The sequence below is a fragment of the Ornithorhynchus anatinus genome, unplaced genomic scaffold, assembly GCF_004115215.2.
Source record: "Ornithorhynchus anatinus isolate Pmale09 unplaced genomic scaffold, mOrnAna1.pri.v4 scaffold_264_arrow_ctg1, whole genome shotgun sequence".
Classification (NCBI taxonomy): domain Eukaryota; kingdom Metazoa; phylum Chordata; class Mammalia; order Monotremata; family Ornithorhynchidae; genus Ornithorhynchus; species Ornithorhynchus anatinus.
In genome coordinates this window covers 2,031,838-2,052,735 of record NW_024396743.1, presented here as the reverse complement: position 1 = coordinate 2,052,735, position 20,898 = coordinate 2,031,838, and the positions used below count along the sequence as shown (strand labels likewise).

General features: G+C 58.2%; 1 protein-coding gene across 1 annotated transcript in view; it reads left to right on the top strand.

Annotated features, from left to right (window-relative positions):
• Positions 1-20,898, top strand: part of DNAH17 (dynein axonemal heavy chain 17) — a 59,422-nt gene that overhangs the window by 11,674 nt on the left and 26,850 nt on the right. The window contains 23 exon segments of the mRNA XM_029056831.2: positions 190-293; positions 433-570; positions 825-968; positions 1,657-1,839; positions 1,960-2,214; positions 3,047-3,216; positions 4,120-4,342; positions 6,042-6,158; positions 6,255-6,341; positions 6,510-6,662; positions 8,316-8,564; positions 9,411-9,533; positions 10,442-10,789; positions 11,372-11,463; positions 12,254-12,380; positions 13,305-13,457; positions 14,179-14,304; positions 14,755-14,862; positions 16,310-16,441; positions 16,924-17,084; positions 18,080-18,236; positions 18,807-18,911; positions 20,159-20,316. Of these exon segments, the coding sequence (XP_028912664.1) occupies positions 190-293; positions 433-570; positions 825-968; positions 1,657-1,839; positions 1,960-2,214; positions 3,047-3,216; positions 4,120-4,342; positions 6,042-6,158; positions 6,255-6,341; positions 6,510-6,662; positions 8,316-8,564; positions 9,411-9,533; positions 10,442-10,789; positions 11,372-11,463; positions 12,254-12,380; positions 13,305-13,457; positions 14,179-14,304; positions 14,755-14,862; positions 16,310-16,441; positions 16,924-17,084; positions 18,080-18,236; positions 18,807-18,911; positions 20,159-20,316 (3,613 nt within the window).

Here is a 20,898-nt window from a genome sequence, read left to right as displayed (position 1 = left end):
GGCAAGTTACCTCTCCTTTCCGAGCCTCAGTTTCCTCCTCTGCATAACGGGGATGGAGCACCCATTCTCCCCACCCTCCCACCTCAGACTGAGCCTCGGGCCTCCCCCGATCTCCTTGCCTCTGCCCCGGCACCGAGCGTGGCGGTCGACACACAGCGAGCGCAGAAGAGCTACCGTTGTCCTCCTTAGGGGTGTTGGAGTACATCCAGGAGATGAGGGACCTGCTCTACGGTCTGGAGACCAGGATCCAGAAGGCCAAACAGAACGTGGATGCCATTGTCCAAGTCATGCAGGTCGGAGGGGGTCAGCCGGTCACCCCCGCTTCCCTCACCCCCGCTTCCCCCAGCAGATGTCGGCCCCAAGGTGGCTGGACCTCCCCCCGCCCCCACCCCCACAGACGACACCCCCAAGCCTCTGGCGTTGCCTCCTCAGGACTGGTCCGCCAGCCCCATGTTCGAGAGGAAGGACAAGAAAGAAGCCCTGCTGGACGTGGATGGGAGGGTGCCCACCCTGAACAAGCGCTACACCGCCGTGAAGGACGCCGGGCAGAAGATCATCGGCATGGTGACGGTAAGGGGCCCTGGGCACCGCCAGCCCCCACCCCTGTCCCCCAGACCCCTGACCCCGAGGTCAGGAGGGCGGTCGCGGTGGGTCCAGACCGGCCGGAGCTTGGGAAGCGACCGTCTGCCTTGGGACCGGCCTCTGGCGTCGCCCGGGTGAGGACCGGCCTCCTCCCAATTTGCTTGTATCCACCCCGGCGCTTAGTTCAGTGTCTGGCACACAGTGAGCGCTTCAGAAATGCCACAGTGATTATATTTTATTAGGAGAACGCGGCGGCGTTCAGAGCCGACACGGCGACTGCCCCGTGGAAGGAATACGTCGCCTACGTCGACAGCAAGGTCCTGGAGGGATTTAACAATTTCATTCACAGATCACTGCAGTACTTCCTGAACAACATGGCTCTTGACGTACGTGGCCGTCCCCCGCACCGGGGACGTTTTCAAAAAGTGGGGAAGGGTCCTCCCGAGGGCGTGGCTGGATGAAGGGGAAGACCGTCCCGGGTCGTTAAAGTCTTGTCCGTCGGAACGCTCGGCATTCATTCAGTCGTATTTATCGAGCGCTGATAAAGCGTATATTTACCCCGGCGCTTAGAACGGTGCTTGACACCATAATAAGTGCCTAACAGATACCGTAAAAAAGAGGAGGGAGGGAAACGGGGGCTGAGGAGGAGAGGCGGAAGTGGGGGAAGCGGGGGTGAGGAGAGGGAGGGTTGGAGCCCCAGGGAGAGGGGAGAGAGAGGGCAGCCTGGAGGGAGTGGGGAGAAACAGAGAGAAAGAGGAGAGAGAAAGAGAGATGGGAGAGGAGAAAGATGAGGAAGGCGGAAAGAAGGGAGAGGAGAGGGAGAGATGAGGGAGAGAGGAGAGAGATGTGGGAGGAGAAAGGAGAGCGAGACGAGGAAGAGGAGAAGGAGAGAGTTGTAGCCCACAACCGCGAGGCCCAGGGTCCGGTCGGGGGGCCCAGCCGGTTGCGTTGAGGACTTCCAGCTCTGGAGGGCCGGCGGGGAGGGCCAGGGCCCGAGGCCCCGCCCGGGGCGTGACCGTGCCGGGGTGGGGGGCGGCGGGGTTGACGCCACCTGGGCTGGGGGTCCGTTCCCAGGGCACCTCGGCCCCGCTGTTCGAGGTGCGGCTGGAGCTGGACGGCGGCGAGCTGGCCTACAACCCGACCCTGGAGATGGGCGCCGAACGCGGCTTCCTGGAGGACCTGGAGAGCCTCATGAACGACGTCTACAACGCCTCCAAATTCATCCCCCGCCTGGCCCGGGACAAGCTCAGCTACAAGGTGGGGGGTCCCCGCTCCGGGCTCGCCCGGCGAGCCGATGGCGGAGCCTGCCCCGGAGCGGGAGGGGCCGGGGGAAGGGGAGGGGTGCGGATGGTACCACGCGACCCCTCCCCGCCGCAGGTGGACCTGGAGGACGACGCAGAGCTGACGGAGATGAGGGAGGAGGTGATCGGGAGGGCGGTGAGCGCCATGAAGCAGGCGGAGGAGTACGAGGACTCGTTTGAGAAGTACTCCTACCTGTGGACCGACGTCCCGCACCAGTTCATGCAGCACTTCCTGACCTACGGGCGTGCGTGCACCCCCGAGGAGCTGGAGGCCCGGGGTGAAGACGCGTTCTCCCCCTCGCCCCCCACCCTCGACGTGTTCCAGCAGCAGGTGACCCCCCCGAAACCATTCACCCTCTCCATTTTCGCTGGGTTCCGCTTTCCCCCTCCAGGCCGTCGGCCGGTTGATCTCTGGGGTTCCTTAAAAGGCCATTGTTAAGCGTTTACTAGTCGTAATGATGGTTTCCGTGAAGCGTTTAGTGGGTGACCGGCACCCTTCTAAGAGCCGGGATGGATACGAGCTGATCGGCTTGGACGCGTTTACTAGGCGGGCACTGTACTAAACGCTGGGGTAAGATACGAGATCATCAGGTGGGACACGGGCCCCGTCCCACCCAGGGCCCCCAGGCTTCATCCCCATCTTCCAGATGAGGCCCGGAGAACTGGAGTGATTTGCCCGGGGTCACGCAGCAGACAAGGGGTAGAGCCGGGACCGGAACCCAGGTCGTCCCGACTCCCGGGCCCCGGGCTCTTTCCTCTAAGCCCCACGGGTTGTTGGCAGGGAATGTGTCTGTCGACTCTGTTGTAGTGGACGCTCCCCGGGCGCTTAGCGCGGTACCCTGCACAGAGTAGGCGCTGACTAAATATCACTGGGGGTGATGATGACGAGGAGGAGGAGGTAAGGACCCCTCGGGCCATCCCTGGGTCAGAGCCCATCTGGGTTCCCCTCCCCTCGGAAGCCGCAGGCGTTGGACCGCCGTCGTGGGCCGGAGGGTCACGGAACCGCGGGAGGTCTCTCGGTCCATCCCCCTGCCTCCGGACCGGCCTCCCCCTCCCGGCCCTTCCCCCAAAGCTCCCGGAGCCACCTCGACCAAACCGGGGCAGGGCGGGGGGCAACCGAGGTAAGAGGGGGCGTTGTGTCCATTTTCTTTCTCTTGCCCCAGATCGACACGTACGAGAAGCTGTATGAAGAAGTGATCAAGTTTGAGAACGTGAAGAGCTTCAACGGCTGGTTACAGAGCGACTGCCGCCCCTTCAAGCAGGCCCTCCTTAACACCGTCAAGCGCTGGAGCCTCATGTTCAAACAGCACCTCAAGCAGCACGTCACCACCAGGTAGCCCCCCGAGCCTGGGGGGCAACGGAAAGGGCAAGCCGGGGTCTCCTGGGAGGAGAGGGCCCGCGCACCTCCTCTCTCCCCCTCACACTCTGTCCCTCGGCCGGTCGTTCGCACTTTGATTCATTCAGTCATTCGGTTGTATTTATTGAGCGCTTACCGTGAGCGGAGCGCTGTACGAAGCGCTTGGGAGAGGACAATACAATAGACAGACACGTTCCCCGCCCGCAACGAGCTTACAGTCTAGAGCTCACAGCCCACACAGAAAGCGCTCGATAAACACCACGGATCGATTGACCTGGGTCTGCCCCGGCGCTTAGCACAGTGCCCGGCCCCCGGCGAGCGCTTACCAGACCCGCCTTTAGAGAAGCAGCGCGCCTCAGTGGAAAGAGCCCGGGCTTGGGAGTCAGAGGTCATGGGTTCCAGTCCCAGCTCGGCCACTTGTCAGCTGTGTGACTGGGGGCGAGTCACTTCCCTTCTCTGTGCCTCAGTTACCTCATCTGTAAATGAGGATTAACTGTGAGCCTCACGTGGGACAACCCGATTCCCCTGTATCCACCCCAGTGCTTAGAACGGTGCTCTGCACATAGTAAGCACTTAACAAATACCAACATTAAAGGGAAGCAGCGTGGCTCAGTGGAAAGACCCTTGGCTTTGGAGTCAGAGGTCATGGGTTCGACTCCCGGCTCTGCCCCTCGTCAGCTGTGTGACTGTGGGCGAGTCACTTCACTTCTCTGGGCCTCAGTTACCTCATCTGTAAAATGAGGATTAACTGTGAGCCTCACGCGGGACAACCTGATGACCCTGTATCTCCCCCAACGCTTAGAACGGTGCTCTGCACATAGTAAGCGCTTACCAGATACCGGCATTATTATTTCTCCGTCTCCCGCAATCGCCCGGCAGCCTGGCGGAGCTGGACACGTTCCTGAAGGACACCCGGGCCGGGCTGACGAAGCCGCTGCAAGAGGGCGACTACGACGGGCTGGTGGAGGTCATGGCCCAGCTCCTCAGGGTCAAGGACCGCCAGCTGTCCACGGACAACATGTTCGAGCCGCTCAAGCAGACCGTCGAGCTGCTCAAGGTGTACGGCGAGGAGATGCCTGAGGAGATCCACCTGCAGCTCCACGTGGGTTCCCCCTCCCCGCCCCCGACCCGGGCCGCCCGCCCACAGCGCGGCACACTACGCTAAGCGCCGGGGAGCGGTGCGGGATGATCCCGCTGGACCCAGGACCTGACGGGTCTCCGAGGATTACTCCTCCTTCTGCCACAAGAACTGTTAGAACAACTAGTCAGCCGTTCGTATTCATTGAGCGCTTACTGTGTGCAGAGCACTGTACTAAGCCCTGCGGAGAGGACAAGGGAACAATAAACAGCCACACACATTCCCCGCCCTCGGTAAATTTATCGTAATCCCGTTGCTGTCCTATCCTATCGAGAAGCGGCGTGGCGCAGTGGATAGAGCCCGGGAGTCAGAAGGTCATGGGTTCTCTTCCCGGCCCCGCCACCTGTCTGCTGTGTGACCGTAAGCAAGTCACTTCACTTCTCTGGGCCTCAGTTACCTCACCTGTAAAAAATGGGGATTAAGAGTGTGAGCCCATTGTCCAGCTCGATTTGCTTGTACCCACCCCAGTGCGTAATAATAATAATAATGTTGGTATTTGTTAAGCACCTACTATGTGCAGAGCACTGTTCTAAGCTCTGGGGTAGACACAGGGGAATCGGGTTGTCCCACGTGGGGCTCACAGTCTTAATCCCCATTTTACAGACGAGGTAACTGAGGCACAGAGAAGTGAAGTGACTTGCCCCCAGTCACACAGCTGTCAAGTGGCAGAGCTGGGATTCGAACTCATGACCCCTGACTCCAAAGCCCGTGCTCTTTCCACTGAGCCACGCTGCTTCTCTAAGTACAGTGCCCGGCACTTCGTAAGCACCTAACGAACACCATCATTATTATTATTCTTTTTATTATTACTACTGATCCTACTTCTGCTACCAGAACTAGCAGTGGCAGTACTATTAATAATGATAATAATGATTGTGGTATTCGGTAAGGGCTTACCGTGTGCCAGGCGCTGTACTAGGCGCCGGGGCGGATCCAAGGAAATGGGGTTGGACGCAGTCCCTGTCGCACGTGGGGCTCACCGTCTCAACCCCCGTTTTCCAGATGAGGGAACTGAGGCCCAGAGAAGTGAAGTGACTCGCCCGCGGTGTCACAGCGGAGAAGTGGCGGAGCAGGGATTAGAACCCATGACCTTCTGATTCCCAGGCCCGTGCTGCTCTATCCACTAGGCCATCCTACTTCCCTGACTTCTAGTCCTCCTTTTGCCACACTACATGTTCTGCTAATGCTATTTCTGCTACTAGAACTATTACCGGGTAATTCTTCCACTACGACTGAGCAGCAGCGTGGCCTAGTGGATAGAGCACAGGCAGGCCTGGGAGTCGGAAGGACCTGGGTTCCAATCCCAGCTCCGCCACCGGTCCGCTGTGTGACCTGGGGCAATCGGCTTCACTTCTCTGTACCTCTGTGACCTCATCTGTAAAATGGGGGTGATTCAGAAGGTGAGGCCCAAGTGGGACGTGGGCTGTGTCCAAACGGACTAGCTCGTATCCGTCCCGGGGATTGGAACAGTGCCTGGCACAAAGTAAGCGCCGAACGAATACCACGGTTGTTATTGTTAACTGCGTCCGCCCCGGCGCTCGGCACATCGTCAGGGCTTCGACGTGCCGACCTCATCCCCGTTGGGACACCCGTGGCGACCCCACCGGGGCCGGGCCGCGCGGCGTCCGACCCCGCGTCTCCCCGGCCCCTCTGCTCGCCCCAGGAGCTGCCCGAGCAGTGGACCAACCTGAAGAAACTGTCCCTCCAAGTCAAGCAGAACGTGGCTCCTCTGCAAGCCAACGAGGTCAACATCATCCGCAGGAAATGTCAGCAGTTCGAGGTGCGTCCGGGGGGAGGGGTGCGGCGGGAGACGGAGGGGTCGTCCGCCTCCGCCGGCCCCGGTGACCTGTTGGGTCCTACCTCCTTCCGCCACCAGCTCAAGCAGCACGAATTCCGGGAGAAGTTCAGACAGAACGCCCCGTTCGCCTTCGCGGACCCTGATCCCTACAAGTCCCTAAACAAGGTAGGCAACCCACCCCTTCCTCCCGCACCCCGCCGCCGCGGGGGCGTGGGGACCCGGGCGCCCCGCCCCGTCCGATGGAGCGGGGCAGCCGCGGAGCTCTGCACCCAGCAGGCGCTCAAAAAGTAAGATGGGATGAATCGAAGGCATGAACCTTCCTCCCGTCCCCAGCAACAGAAGAGCATCGTGTCCATGGAAGGGGCCATGGACGCTCTGTCCAAGTCGGCCGGCCTGTTCGAGGTGTCCGTGCCGGATTACAGGCAGCTGAAAACCTGCCACAGGGAAGTGCGCCTGCTCAAGGAACTCTGGGACATGATCGTGCTGGTGAGTGTCAGGCCCCGGTCCCTCCCGTCCAAGAGGGTAAGCTCGCTGCGGGCAGGGAATGTATCTGTTTACCGTCACGTGGCCCTCTCCCAAGCCTTTAAGTCCAGTGCTCTCCACACGGCAAACGGCTCAGTAAGGGCAACTGACTGAAGAGGGACCACCCCCAGCGGGTCGTTCTCCTACCTGGCGGGGGACGTGGCGGAAAGAGCCCGGGAGTGGAGAGTCCCGGGCTGGGGTCCCGGCTCTGTCACCTGCCCGCTGCGTGACCTTTAACCTCACCTGTGCCTCGGTGATCTCTTCCATAAAACAGGGAGGAGATACCCGTTCTCCCCACCGGGTTTTGCCCGTGAGTCCCGGGCCGCTAGGTAGGGGTGACCGAGCAGAACTCTCCCCGTTGCCCCAAAACGGAGGGGGTCTCCTGCTGAGGAAAGTTTATCGGCAGACTTCTACGGGCCAGGAAGATCCAGGATGGTCGCCGCTACACCGCTCGTCTGCCTTGTGACCTCGGCAAAGTCACTTCACTCCTCTGGGCCTCGGTTCCCTCATTCGGAAAACGGGAGTCCCCTACGTGGTCAGGGGCTGTATCCAACCCGATTGGCTTGAAGCTACAGTAGTCCAGTGCCTGGCACATAGTAAGCGCTTAACCAATACCACAGTTAATGGTGTTATCAATCAATCGATAATATCGATCGAGCGCTTACTGTGTGCAGAGCACTGTGCTAGGGGCTTGGGAGAGTCCAATACGACAGAATTAGCAGACACGTTCCCTGCCTGTAATGAGCTTACCGTCTAGAGGAGGAGTTAATAGGATATCATCCTCAATCACTCAGTGGTGTTTATTGAGCGCTCACTATGTGCAGAGAACTGTACTAAGGGCTTGGAAGAGTCCAGACAACAGAATTAGCAGACACCTTCTCCGTCTGTAACGAGCTGACAGTTCAGAGACTGTGATGAAATATCACTTATACACATCACCGTTGGATGGAGGGAGGGAGCCAGTCAGTCAGTCATATTTATTGAGCGCTTAGTGGGTGCACAACATTGTACCCAGAGATTGCGGTGGCTCAGTGGAAAGAGCACGGGCTTTGGAGTCAGAGGTCATGGGTTCGAATCCCGGCTCGGCCACTTGGCAGCTGTGTGACTTTGGGCAAGTCACTTTACTTCTCGGTGCCTCACTTACCTCATCTGTAAAATGGGGATTAAGACCGTGAGCCCCACGTGGGACAACCCGATTCCCCTGTGTCTACCCCAGCGCTGAGAACAGTGCTCGGCACATAGTAAGCGCTTAACAAATACCAACATTATTATTATTATTATTAATCTCGGCTCCGCCACTTATCAGCTGTGTGACTTTTGGCAAGTCACTTCACTTCTCTGTGCCTCAGTTACCTCATCTGGAAAATGGGGGTGAAGACTGTGAGCCCCACGTGGAACAGCCCGATCACCTTGTATCTACCCCAGCGCTTAGAACAGTGCTTGGCACACAGTAAGCGCTTAAATACTAGCATTAGTAGTAGTAGTAGTAGAAAAGACCCATTCCCTGCCCACAGTGAGCTTCCAGGCTAGAGAGGGGCAGACAGTAATAGAAAGAAACGAATTCCAGGGAAGGAGGGCGGGCTCCGACGGCGTGGGGAACATCCGACCCTCTTGCAGGTGAACGCCAGCATCGACGACTGGAAGACGACCAGGTGGAAAGAGATCAACATCGAGCAGATGGACATCGACTGCAAGAAGTTCGCCAAGGACGTGCGCAGCCTGGACAAGGAGACCAGGGCCTGGGACGCCTTCACGGGGCTGGACAACACCGTGAAGAACATGATCACCTCCCTGAGGGCCGTGAACGAGCTGCAGAACCCCGCCATCCGGGATCGGCACTGGCAGCAGCTCATGCAGGCCACCCAGGTGCCCCCCCCGAGACCCCCGGGGTGACCCCCCCCCCACCGACCCGTGGGCGGGAGAGAAGGGGGTGTCCAGCGTGAGTCCGGGGGACTTCCTGTCAGGCTTCCTACCACAACCCCCTGCTCCCGGTCTTATCGTATTATTATAGTCTACTCTCCCGAGCGCTCAGTACAGTGCTCTGCTCACAGTAAACGCTCAATAAATACAATTGACCGTTAAGAGGAATAAGCGCTCGATAAATACCTTTGACTATTAAGAAGAAGAAGCGCTCAATAAATATGACTATGAAGAAGTAGACGCGCTCCCTACCCTGGAGACGCTTTCAGTCCAGAGCACTGTGCTGAATGCTGCGACTGTGAGCTCCCGGAGGGGAGGGAGTGGTCCCCGTCTCTCACTGCTGACCCAGTGGGTGCTCTGCCATTGGTTGGCAAGTGGGTTTTGGTTTGGGGGTGGATGGGTGGGGTGTTTAATGGTGTCTGTGAAGCGCTTGCTATGTGCCAGACACTAAGCACTGAGATACGAGCTAATCGTGTTGGAAACAGTCCGTGTCCCCACGTGGGGCTCACGGTTTGAGTTCCTATTTTCCGGATGAGGGAACTGAGGCCCAGAGAAGTGAAGCGACTTGCCCCAGGTCACACAGCAGACAAGGGGCAGAGCCGGGATGAGGATTCTCCTAGACTGGAAGCTCCCCGTGGGCAGGAGTCGCGCCGACCCTCACCCGCCTTATCGCACTCTCCCGAGCGCTTCACCCAGGGCTCTGCGCGCGGTTAGCCCCCCGGGGACTCCCGTTGCTGGATCGATCGCTCGACTGATGGACGGATTGACCGTGAAGCTGTGGCCGCCCTGCAGGTGAAGTTCGAGATGTCAGAGAACACCACCCTGGCCGACCTGCTCCAGCTGAACCTCCACAACTTCGAGGATGAGGTCCGGGGCATCGTGGATAAAGCCGTGAAAGAGTCCGGGATGGAAAAGGTAGGCTTCAGGTGAAGCGGGCCCCCACCCACCAAAGGAGAAGCAGCGAGGCCTAGTGGATCGAGCCCGGGCCTGGGACCTGGGGTCTAATCCCGGCCCCGCCGCTCATCTGCCGTGTGACCTTGGACGAGTCACTTCACTTCTCTGGACCTCTGTAAAACGGGGATAAAGACCGTGAGCCCCGAAGAGGACAGGAAGCAGGACCAAATCTGATTAGCTCGTAGCCAGCCCAGCGCTGGGTTTAGTACCTGGCACATAGTAAGCACTTAACAAATACCATTAAAAACAACCAAAAAAATGATCTGTCCATATTCTCTGCTTAGAGTCCAGATGGGTGCCGAACACTGACCGCAACACACAGTTAGGCAGACTGTACGTGTTCAGAGCACTGTGCTAAGTGCTTTGGGAGAGTCCAAGATAAGCTTAGAACAGGCACATTCCCTGCCCACCAGGAACTTGCAGTCGAGATGGGAAGACAGACATTAATAGAAATAAATGACAGATGTGGACATAAGTGCCGTGGGGCTGGGAGAGGGGATGAATAAAGGGAGCAAGTCAGGGTGATGCAGAGGGAATGGGAGGAGAGGAAAGGAAGGCTAAGTCAGGGAAGGCCTCTTGGAGGAGATGGGTCTTCAATAAGGCTTTGAAAGGGGGGAGAGACATTGTCGATTGGATATGAAGAGGGGGAGGGCGTTCCAGACCGGAGACAAGATGTGGGCGAGAGGTCTGAGGTCCCTCAGTCAACTGATGGATGGTATTTATTGAGCGCTTAGCGTGAGCAGAGCACTAGACTAAGCGTTTGGAAGCGTCCAGTAGAACACTAAACAGACCCACCGCCCTGCCCGCAACGAGCTGACGGTGGGTCGCCGTCCCCGCCGCCCTCACGCCCCGCCCCTCCGGCCCGACAGGTCCTGAGAGCCCTGGACGCGACCTGGTCGGCCATGGAGTTCGAGCACGAGCCCCACAGCCGGACCGGCACCCCGCTCCTCAAGTCGGACGAGGTCCTGGTGGAGACGCTGGAGGACAACCAGGTGCAGCTGCAGAACCTGATGACGTCCAAGTACCTGGCCCACTTCCTGCAGGAGGTGACGGGCTGGCAGCAGAAGCTGTCCACCGCCGACTCGGTCATCACCATCTGGTTCGAGGTCCAGCGCACCTGGAGCCACCTGGAGAGCATCTTCATCGGCTCCGAGGACATCCGGGCCCAGCTCCCCGCCGACTCCCAGCGCTTCGACGTCATCGACCGCGATTTCAAGGTGAGAGGGGCCCACCCCGGCCCGTGCCAGGGGCTCGGAGGACGTCCTCTATCAGGTGCTCCTTCCCGGCCCGGCGCTGGGATAATAACGATTAATGATAACCACGGTCCCTTTGGAGTGCTCACTATGGGCCAAGCACTGTTCTGAGCGCTGGGGTGGATACAGGTTCGTCGGGGTGGACTCAGTCCCTGTCCCACGTTGGGCTTGCGTTTTTAATCCCCATGTTTTATAGATGAGGTAACTGAGGCCCAGAGAAACAAAATAATTTGCCCGTTTTATTCTTTTCAACTGCCCACGGGAAGCGTCCAGAACCTCCAGCCAATCACTCTAACAATCACTGGTATTTATTGAGCACTCACTTTGTGCAGGGCACTGTACGAGGCTCTCGGGAGAGGACAGTATAACAGAGTCGGGATCCAATCGTCGATCGTATTTATCGAGGCCCAACTATATGCAGAGCACTGTACTAAGCACTGGGGAAAGGAGAATAGAGCAGTAAACAGGCACAGTCCCTGCCCGCAACGAGCTGACAGTGTTGGGGGTGGTTGGGGACGGGGGGGGCTCCCCACTTTCTCTCCAAAGCAACTGATGGCGGACGCGGTGAAGACACCCAACGTGGTGGAAGCCACGAGCAAGCCGGGCCTGTACGAGGAGCTGGAAGCCCTTCAGAAAAGGTGAACCTGGGGGGCCCGGGGAGGGGCGGGGGGAGACCGACAGAGATCCATGGCCTCTCACCGGGGCGAAATGAGTCCAAGTGGTTAGAGGCCCATCTCCTCCAAGAGGCCTTCCCTGACTAAGCCCCACTTTCCTCTTCTCCCACTCCCTTCTGCGTCGCCCCGACTCGCTCCCTTCATTCGTCCCCCCTCCCAGCCCCACACCACTTATCGGTCATTTATTTACGTCTATTCATGTCTGTCTCCCCCTCTAGACTGTCAGCTCGTTGTGGGCAGGGAATGTGTCTGTTTATTGTTATATTGTCCTCTCCCAAGAGCTTTTGGCCTAGTGGAGAGAGTCCGGGCCTGGGAGTCAAAAGGACCTGGGTTCTCATCCCTGGCTCCGCCACGTGTCTGCTGTGTGACTTTGGGCAAGTCACTCAACTTCTCTGGGCCTCAGTTCCCTCATCTCCGAAATGGGGATGAAGACTGCGAGCCCAGTGTGGGATAGGGATTGTGTCCAAAGTGAATATCTGGTGAATACCTTGAATGCCCCAGCCCTTAATACGGTGCCTTGCACATAGTAAGAGCTGAACAAATGCCACGATCATTACTATTATTGCTCTACTGACAGTAAGCGCTCAGTAAATAGGACCGACTGACACATTGCAAGCGCTTACCAAAAAAAGTCGACTCCACCCAACGAGAGGCCTTCTGGGGCAGGTTAGACGGGGGTCTGGGAAGCCGATGGGGAAGGGGCGTTCCGGGGCCGGGCGGTTTCCGTGACGGTGCAGCTGCCGCTTCCTTCCAGCCTGGCTATTTGCGAGAAGGCGCTGGCGGAGTATTTGGAGACCAAGCGGTTGGCCTTTCCCCGCTTTTACTTCGTCTCCTCGGCCGACCTGCTGGATATCCTGTCCAACGGGAACGACCCCGTGGAGGTAAGGGGAGGCGTAGGCGTGGCGTAGCCGATAGAGCCCGAGCCTGGGAGTCGGAAGGCGGTGGGTTCTCATCCCGGCTCCGCCACTCGTCAGCCGTGTCGCCTTTGGGCAAGGCACTTTGCATCTCTGGGCCTCGGTGACCTCATCTGGAAAACGGGAATTGAGACTGTGAGCCCCATGTGGGACGGCGACGGTGTCCGTCCTGATTACCTTGTATCTGCCCCAGAGCTCAGAAGAGCGTCTGGCACATTGTAGGCGCTTAAAAAGTACCATTAAAAAAAGAATCTTTACACGGGTTGGGGGGCTGGGTTGGGTCTCAAAGTCACTTTGCTTCTCTGGGCCTCGGTGACCTCATCTGTAAAATGGGAATTAGGACCGTGAACCCCGTGTGGGACAGGGACTGCGTCCGACCTGATTTGCTTGTGTTCCTCCCCGGCGCTTGATACAGTGCCTGGCACACAGTAAGCCCTTAGCAAATACCACAATTACTTAAGGGGCACGGGACCTGACCCCCTAACTCTTGTGAAGGTGTTTAACGTTATTAATGACAGTGATCACTGTGGTGTGCGTTAAGCACTTACCGTGGGCCAAATGCTGGGATCAGAGGCAAAATCAACAGGCCAGACACGGTCCCTGTCCCTCATGGCGCTGCACAGTCGAAGCGGGAGGATGAATGGGCATTGCAAACCCATTTTCCAGATGAGGAGACCAGGGACGCGAAGCGACCGGCCCAAAGTCACACAGCAGACCAGTAGTAGTGCCGGAATTAGAACCCGGGTCCCCCGAGGCCCGGCGGGTCCAGTGCTCTCTCCCGGGCAGTGTCCCCAGCAGGGAGGGGAAAGGGGAAGAGGGAGGGGCCGGGCGGGGCCCACCCCGGTCCCCGGAGTCTCTGGGCCCACCGTCCCCCTTTCCCCCCGGGCTTAGGTCGGGCGCCACCTGTCCAAGCTGTTCGACAGCCTGTGCAGGCTCAAGTTCAAGCTGGACGCCGGGAACCAGCTCCTCAAGGTCGGCCTGGGGATGTTCAGCAAGGAGGACGAATATGTCGACTTTGACGCCGAGTGTGACCTCTCGGGCCAGGTGAGGGGCGGCCCCGGGGCGTCGGGAGGTGGAACGGGCCCGAGGATCCGGAGGAGGGTGAGGCGGCCGGAGGGCCTGGCCTGGAACTCCTTCTCTGACCTGCAGCTCTCTCTCTCTCCCTCTCTCTCTCTCTTTCTCTTTCTATCATCTTTCTATCTTTTCTCTGCCTCCGTCTCTGTTGACTCTATCCTTCTCTCGCTCTGTCTCTGTGTCTCTCTGTCTTTGTCTCTCTGTCTCCTTCTCATCTGTGTCTCTCCCCTGTGCTCGGGTTTCTGTGTCTCTCTCATGTGTTTCTGCGTCTCTCTCATCTGTGTCTGTGTCTCTCACCTGTGTCTCCCTCTCGCCTGTGTCTCGGTGTCTCATCTGTGCCTGTGGCTCTCATTTGGGTCGGTGTCTCTCACCTGGGTCTCCCTCTCCCCTCTGCCGGTGTCTCTCGTCTGTGTCTCTCTCTGTGTCTGTGTCCCTCTCCCGAGTCTCCCTCTCACCCGTGTCTGTCTCTCTCCGTCTCCCTCTCCTCTGTGTCTTTCATCTGTGTCTGGCTCTCCGTCCCCCTCTTTGCCTCTCTGCCCCCCCCCCCCCCCCCCGCCTCTCTTGGTCGTTCTGTGTCTCTGTCTGGATCTCTCTGATCCCTCTTCCTCTCGGTCTCCCTCGGCGGCTCCGCCGTGGGTGTCTCTGTCGGTCGTCCCTCCCGCCCTCCCGCCCGCCCTCGGCTTCTGCCCAGGTGGAGATCTGGCTGAACCGCGTGCTGGTCCGGATGTGCGCCACCCTGCAGCACAACATCCCGGAAGCCGTGGTGACCTACGAGGAGAAGCCCAGGGAGCAGTGGATATTTGACTACCCGGCTCAGGTCCCAGTGCCCCCAGTCCCTACCCCCAAAACCCTCTCCCTGACGCCACCTTTAGTTTTTATCTATTTAATAATACTTGTGAAGGGCTTACTGTGTTCCAGGCACCGTCCTAAGCACTGGGATAGATCCAAGCTAATCAGGTTGAACACAGTCCACGTCCCTCGGGGGGCTCCCGGTCTTCATCCCCGTTTTCCAGATGAGGGAACTGAGGCCCAGAGAAGTGAAGTGACAGGGCCAAGTTCCCACAACAGACAAGTGTTGGAACTGGGATTAGATCCCAGGTCCTTCTGGCTCTCGGGCTCTAGCCACTAGGCCATGCTGCACCTGTCCCAACGTGAAGTCCCACCTCGTCTTTCAGATGGGTATTTGACCACCAAACCAGCTCCCCCCAAAACCAGCCCCCCGCCCCCCAACACGTGACCTGACCGGGGTCCCGCCTGTTCTTCCCAGGTGGCCCTGACCTGCACCCAGATCTGGTGGACCACGGAGGTGGGCATCGCCTTCTCCAGGCTGGAGGAGGGTTACGAGAACGCCATCCGAGACTACAACAAGAAGCAGGTACTGGGCACGTGAAACGGGGACAAACCCGAGGCTGTGGACCGGCTGGGAGACGCTTAAAAATAATAATCACACCCCTGGCCGTCATCGGGGCTGCTTATTGAGGACTTACTGGGTGCAGAGCACTGGACTGAGCACTGGGGAGAGGACAGTACCGCAGAGAGGGTAGACACGTTCCCTGGCCCACAACAAGCTGACAGTCTGATGATCCTGGCTCCACCGCTTGTCGGCTGTGTGACCTCGGGCAAGTCACTTCACTAGAGAAGCAGCGCGGCTCAGTGGAAGGAGCCTGGGCTTGGGAGTCCGAGGTCATGGGATCGAATCCCAGCTCTGCCCCTTGTCAGCTGTGTGACTGTGGGCAAGTCACTTCACTTCTCTGTGCCTCAGTTACCTCACCTGTAAAATGGGGATTAACTGTGAGCCTCATGTAGGGCAACCCGATTCCCCTGTATCTCCCCCAGCGCTTAGAACAGTGCTCTGCACATAGTAAACGCTCAACAAATGCCAACATTATTATTATTACTTCTCCAGGCTTCAGTGACCTCATCTCTAAAATGGGGATTGAGACCGTGAGCCCCCACGTGGGACACGGACTGTGTCCGACTCGATTTGCTTGTATCTATCCCAGCGCTTAGTAGAGTGCCTGGCACGTAATCAAGTGCTTAACAAATGCCATCATTATGCATCGAGCACTGTACTAAGCACTGGGGGAGATATAAGATAAGAAAGCCAGACACAGTCCCTGCCCCACACGGGGTTCACAGTCTAAGCGGGTGGGTGAACGGGTAAGGAAAAGGAGAATAATAATCCTATTGGTTAAACATTTACTATGTACTGAGCACTAAGGGAGATAGAAGATGATGAGGTCAGACATAATCCCTGTCCCACACGGGGCTCCCCATTTGAAAGATGACCTCTCCCAAGCAGTGCCCCACGTGGGACAGGGAATGCGTCCAACCTGATTACCTTGTATCTACCCCCGTGCTTAGAACAGCGCTTGGCCCATACTGAGTGCTTAAGAAAGCAGCACGAAGGTCATGAGTTCTAATCCCAGCTCTGCCACTTGTCTGCTGTGTGATCTGGGCCTCAATTTCTATAAAATGGGGATTGACACTGTGAGTCCCATGTGGGACAGGGACTGTGTCCAATCTGATTTGCTCGTATCCACCCCAGCACTTAGTACGGTGCCTAGAACGTCTTAAGCGTTCAACAAATACCATTATTGTTGTTGTTGTTAGTAGTAGTAGTAATAATAAATGCCAAGCACCCTGTTGACCGCATCTTCCCGGCATCTCCCCTGGGAGAGAGAAGCCAGGGACCGCCCCCCCCCCCCCCCCGCCCGCCGGCCCCGCCGTTCCCTCCTGGAAGCCGATCCTGGGCAGGAGGAGGCGGGATGAAGGCCAGGGGCGGACCCTCCACCCGGTCACCCCGGCTCGGCCCCCCACAGATCACCCAGCTGAACGCCCTGATCTCGCTGCTGATCGGCAGCCTGACGACCGGAGACAGGATGAAGATCATGACCATCTGCACCATAGACGTGCACGCGAGAGACGTCGTGGCCAAAATGATCACCGCCAAGGTAGGCCGGGCCCACCCCGCCCGATCCCCGTACTCCCGCCACTTTTCCGCCCCCGATGGGAGATCGGGCGGAAGACCCAGACCCTCCCACCCCTTCTTCCGGTGGCCAGACCCGTCATCAGCTCCCCCCGTAATATTGCCCAAGCACCTCCTGCATGTTGGGCTCGGGAAATACGGACACGACCCCTGTCCTCCAGGAACTTTCAATCTACTGGGTACAGAGCACTGGACTAAGCGCTCTGGAGAGTCCAGTAGAGTGGGTAATCACGATCCCGGCCCTCCGGGAGCTGACAGTCTACTGTGTGCAGAGTGCTGTAGTGAGCACTTAGAGAAGCAGCGTGACGCGGTGGACAGAGCCCAGGCCTGGGAGTCAGAGGATCGGGGTTCTAATCCCGGCTCCACCGCTTGTCTGTTGTGGGACCTTGGGGGAGTCGCTTCACTGCTCTGGGCCTCAGGGACCTCGTCCGCCCCGTCTCCCGGCAGGTGGAGAGCTCCCAGGCGTTCACCTGGCAGTCCCAGCTGCGGCACCGCTGGGACGAGGAGGCGAAGCACTGCTTCGCCAACATCTGCGACGCCCAAATCCGCTACTCCTACGAGTACCTGGGAAACACCCCACGTCTGGTCATCACCCCGCTCACGGACCGGTAGGTGACCACCTCCCCGCCCCCCGCAGCCCCTCAGAAAGGTCATCCCGGCCTGGGAAGGGGTGGGGAGAGGGGCCTGGGAACAAGGGGAGAGCAGGGGGAGAGCTGTAGGGAGTCAGAAGGACCTGGGTTCAAATATCGGCTCCACCGCTTGTCTGCTGGGTGACCTTGGGTGAGTCGTTTCTCTTAGTAATGACGATAATGAAGGTATTTGTTAAGCGCTTACTGACTCGAGCACTGTTCTAAGAACTGGGGCAGACACGAGATCAGCAAGTTGGACCCGGTCCCTGTCCCACTAGGACCTCACAGTCTCAATTCCCATTTTCCAGATGAGGTAAGTGAGGCCCGGAGAAGTGAAATGACTTGCCCAAAGTCACACGGCAGACAAGTGGCGGAGTTGGGATTAGAATCCAGGTCCTTCTGACTCCCGGGCCTGGGCTCTTATCCACGAGGCCACGCTGCTTTTCTGGGCCTCCCTTCCCTCCTCAGGAAAATGGGGATTAAGACGGGGAACCCCACGTGGGACATGGACCGTGTCCCACCTGAGTGGCTTGTATCTTTCCCAGCGCTTAGTACAGTGCCCGGCACATAGTAAGCGCTAAACAGATACCATTTTTTAAAAAAGAGAGAGAGCAGGGAGGTGTCAGAGCCGAATCCATGGCGGAGGAGGCAACCGGCGGTGGACACGTCTGCGGGGAGAGAGGAGGGCGGTGGGGTGAGGGTCCGGGGAAGAGGTTGGGGGCTTGGGGAGTCAGTCGAGGAAGGCTTCCCGGAGGAGGGCTGTGAAGATGGGGAGAGATGCGGGAGGGGAGCGAGGGGTCGGAGGCGGGACAGTGGAGAGAGAGGGAGAGTGAACGTGCCACCCTGAAACCTGTGGGGAACACCAAACCCGGCGGAGTGAAATCTGGGGGCCCTGTGACGAGCCCAGAGGTGCGGGCCCAGGGGGGACCCCCCCGCTCCCTCACCTGAGGTCACCCGCCCATCCCCCCCGACAGGTGCTACATCACGCTGACCCAGTCCCTGCATCTGATCATGGGGGGCGCCCCCGCGGGGCCCGCCGGCACCGGCAAAACCGAGACCACCAAAGACCTGGGCCGGGCGCTGGGCACCATGGTCTACGTCTTCAACTGCTCCGAGCAGATGGACTACAAGGTGGGGGGTCACGGGACCCGGGCGGGGAGGGCCTGAGGGCTTCCCCTTTCCCCACACTCCACTCCCCGTAACCTTGCGTTTGACGGTCTGCCCCCCGACCACCTAAATGATAACGATGGTGTCTGTAAAGCGCTTACTATGTGCCGGGCACCGTTCTAAGCGTTGGGCTAAGCTCCAAGCTAATCAAGCCGGACACAGTCCCTGTCCCATAGGGGGCTTTTACAGTCTTTATCCCCATTTTACGACGAGGGAAATGAGACTTAGAGAAGTGAAATGACTTGCTCGAGGTCCCCCGGGAGACTAGGGCAGAGCCTAGATGAGAACTCAGGTCTTTCTGACTCCCAGGCCCGGGCTCTATCCACTAGGCCACACTGCTTTTAATAGCCCCTCGAGACCGTAAGCTGCCCGTGGGCAGGGATCCTGTCTGCCGGCTCCGTCACGGTGGACTTTCCCGAGCGTTTAGTACAGGGTGCTCTGCATACGCTCAGTAAATACCTCCTGGGTGATGGGGTGACGGACGGCCGACGGGCCCAAGCGCGCTTCGCCACCGCCCCCTCCCGTGTCTCGTAGTCCTGCGGAAACATCTATAAGGGCTTGGCTCAGACGGGCGCCTGGGGTTGCTTCGATGAGTTTAACCGAATCTCCGTGGAAGTCTTGTCCGTCATCGCCGTGCAGGTAGGGTCCGCCGTGGGCAAGGAGGGGCGCCCCGGGAGTCTGTCCGCGCCGCCTCCCGTCTCCCGCTTCCTACCGGCTCCCTGGTGATCTCGGTGGCACCAGGCTCAGTGTCCTGGGACTCTGAAGGAGCTGGATTCTAACATCCGGGACCAGGCAGGAGGGAGGGAGTGGACAGTGATGAAGAGAAGCAGCGTGGCTTAGTGGAAGGAACCCGGGCTTGGGAGTCAGAGGACATGGGTTCGAATCCCGGCTCTGCCACTTGTCAGCTGGGTGACTGTGGGCGAGTCACTTCACTTCTCTGGGCCTCTCTGGAAAAGGGGATGAAGACTGTGAGCCTCACGTGGGCCAACCCGATTGCCCTGTATCTCCCCCAGCGCTTAGAACAGTGCTCTGCACATAGTAAGCGCTTAACAAATACCAACATTATTATTATTATTATAGATGACCCCCCCCCCCCGCCACGTGCTAGCTGCCCCCCACCCAACGATGGTGTTAACCATGGAGTCGGGGCGCCGCCGTGTGGCCCAGCGCCGAAGTGCATCGCCCCGTGAGCGCAGGGCCCGCGTCTGCTAATAATCCCCTTATCCTTACCGGAGCGCTTAGTTGAGCGTTCTGCACACAGGAAATAATAATGTCGATATTTGTTAAGCGCTTACTATGTGCAGAGCACTGTTCTAAGCGCAGGGGGAGATACAGGGGTCAGGTTGTCCCCCGTGAGGCTCACAGTTAATCCCCATTTTACAGATGAGGGAACTGAGGCACAGAGAAGGAAATGAACTCCTCGAGAGTAGGAGCTCCCAAATCCGGCCACGTTGATCAAATAGCAACGGCAGCAAGGACGGAGATTGAAAGAGTTTTGAATTTGATTTTTGGCGGCCATATAAAAATACGGAACTCTGGCTTGAAAGCCCTTGCGGGAAACAGACACTTTGTTTCCTACCTACCTGCCATTATCTTTGCTAAAAAGATAGCCTCTAAAGCTAAATTGGGATGGGAACGTATCCCAGGATAGCAGTAGCACTATATTGCCGTCTCCCAAGCGCTTAGTATAGTGCTCTGCAGACAGTAAGGGCTCAGTAAATATGATCGATTGACTGACGGACTGACGCCCGTAGTCCAAGCGGATGAGCGGCGAAGCCGGGATTAGACCCCAGGACCCCGGGCTCCTGGACCCGGGCCCTTTCCGCTAAGCTGCGCCGTTCGTAACCACCCCGCTCTGGGTGTCCCGAACCCCGCTGCTTGTCCAGGTGAAATGCGTCCTCGATGCCATTCGAGCCAAAAAGAAGAAGTTTAATTTCCTGGGCGAACTGATCCAGCTCATCCCCACGGTGGGACTCTTCATCACCATGAACCCCGGCTACGCCGGGAGAACCGAGCTCCCCGAGAACCTCAAGGCTTTATTCCGGTAGGGGCGCCTCGGGGATGACGTTAACATCGTTGGTATCGATTTCTTTTTTAAATGGAATGTGTTGAGCGCTTATTAAGGGCCAGGAACTGTACAAAGCGCTGGGGTAAATAGCTAATCGGGTTGGACACAGTCCGTGTCCCACTTGGGCTCACAGTCTTTATCTGCATTTTACAGATGAGGGAACTGCGGCCCAGAGAAGTGACTTGACTTACCTAAGGCCACACAGCAGGCAAGGGCCGGAGATGGGATTAGAACCCAGGTCCTTCTGACTCCCAGGCCCCAGGTTCTATTCACTAGGCCACATTGCTTCCCCGCTATTATTATTACCATCATCGCAGTATTTAAGTGTTTACAACCATACAATGGAGAAGGAGTGTGGCCTAGTGGAAAGAAACCAGGCCTGGGAGTCCGAGGACCTGGGTTCTAATTCCAGCTCTGCCACTAGTCTGCTGTGGGACCTTGGGCAAGTCACTTAAACTTCTCGGTGCCTCAGTTCCGTCATCTGCAAAATGGGGATTCAATCAATACCCGTTCCCCATCCTACTTAGACTGTGAGCCCCATGTAGGACAGGGATGAGT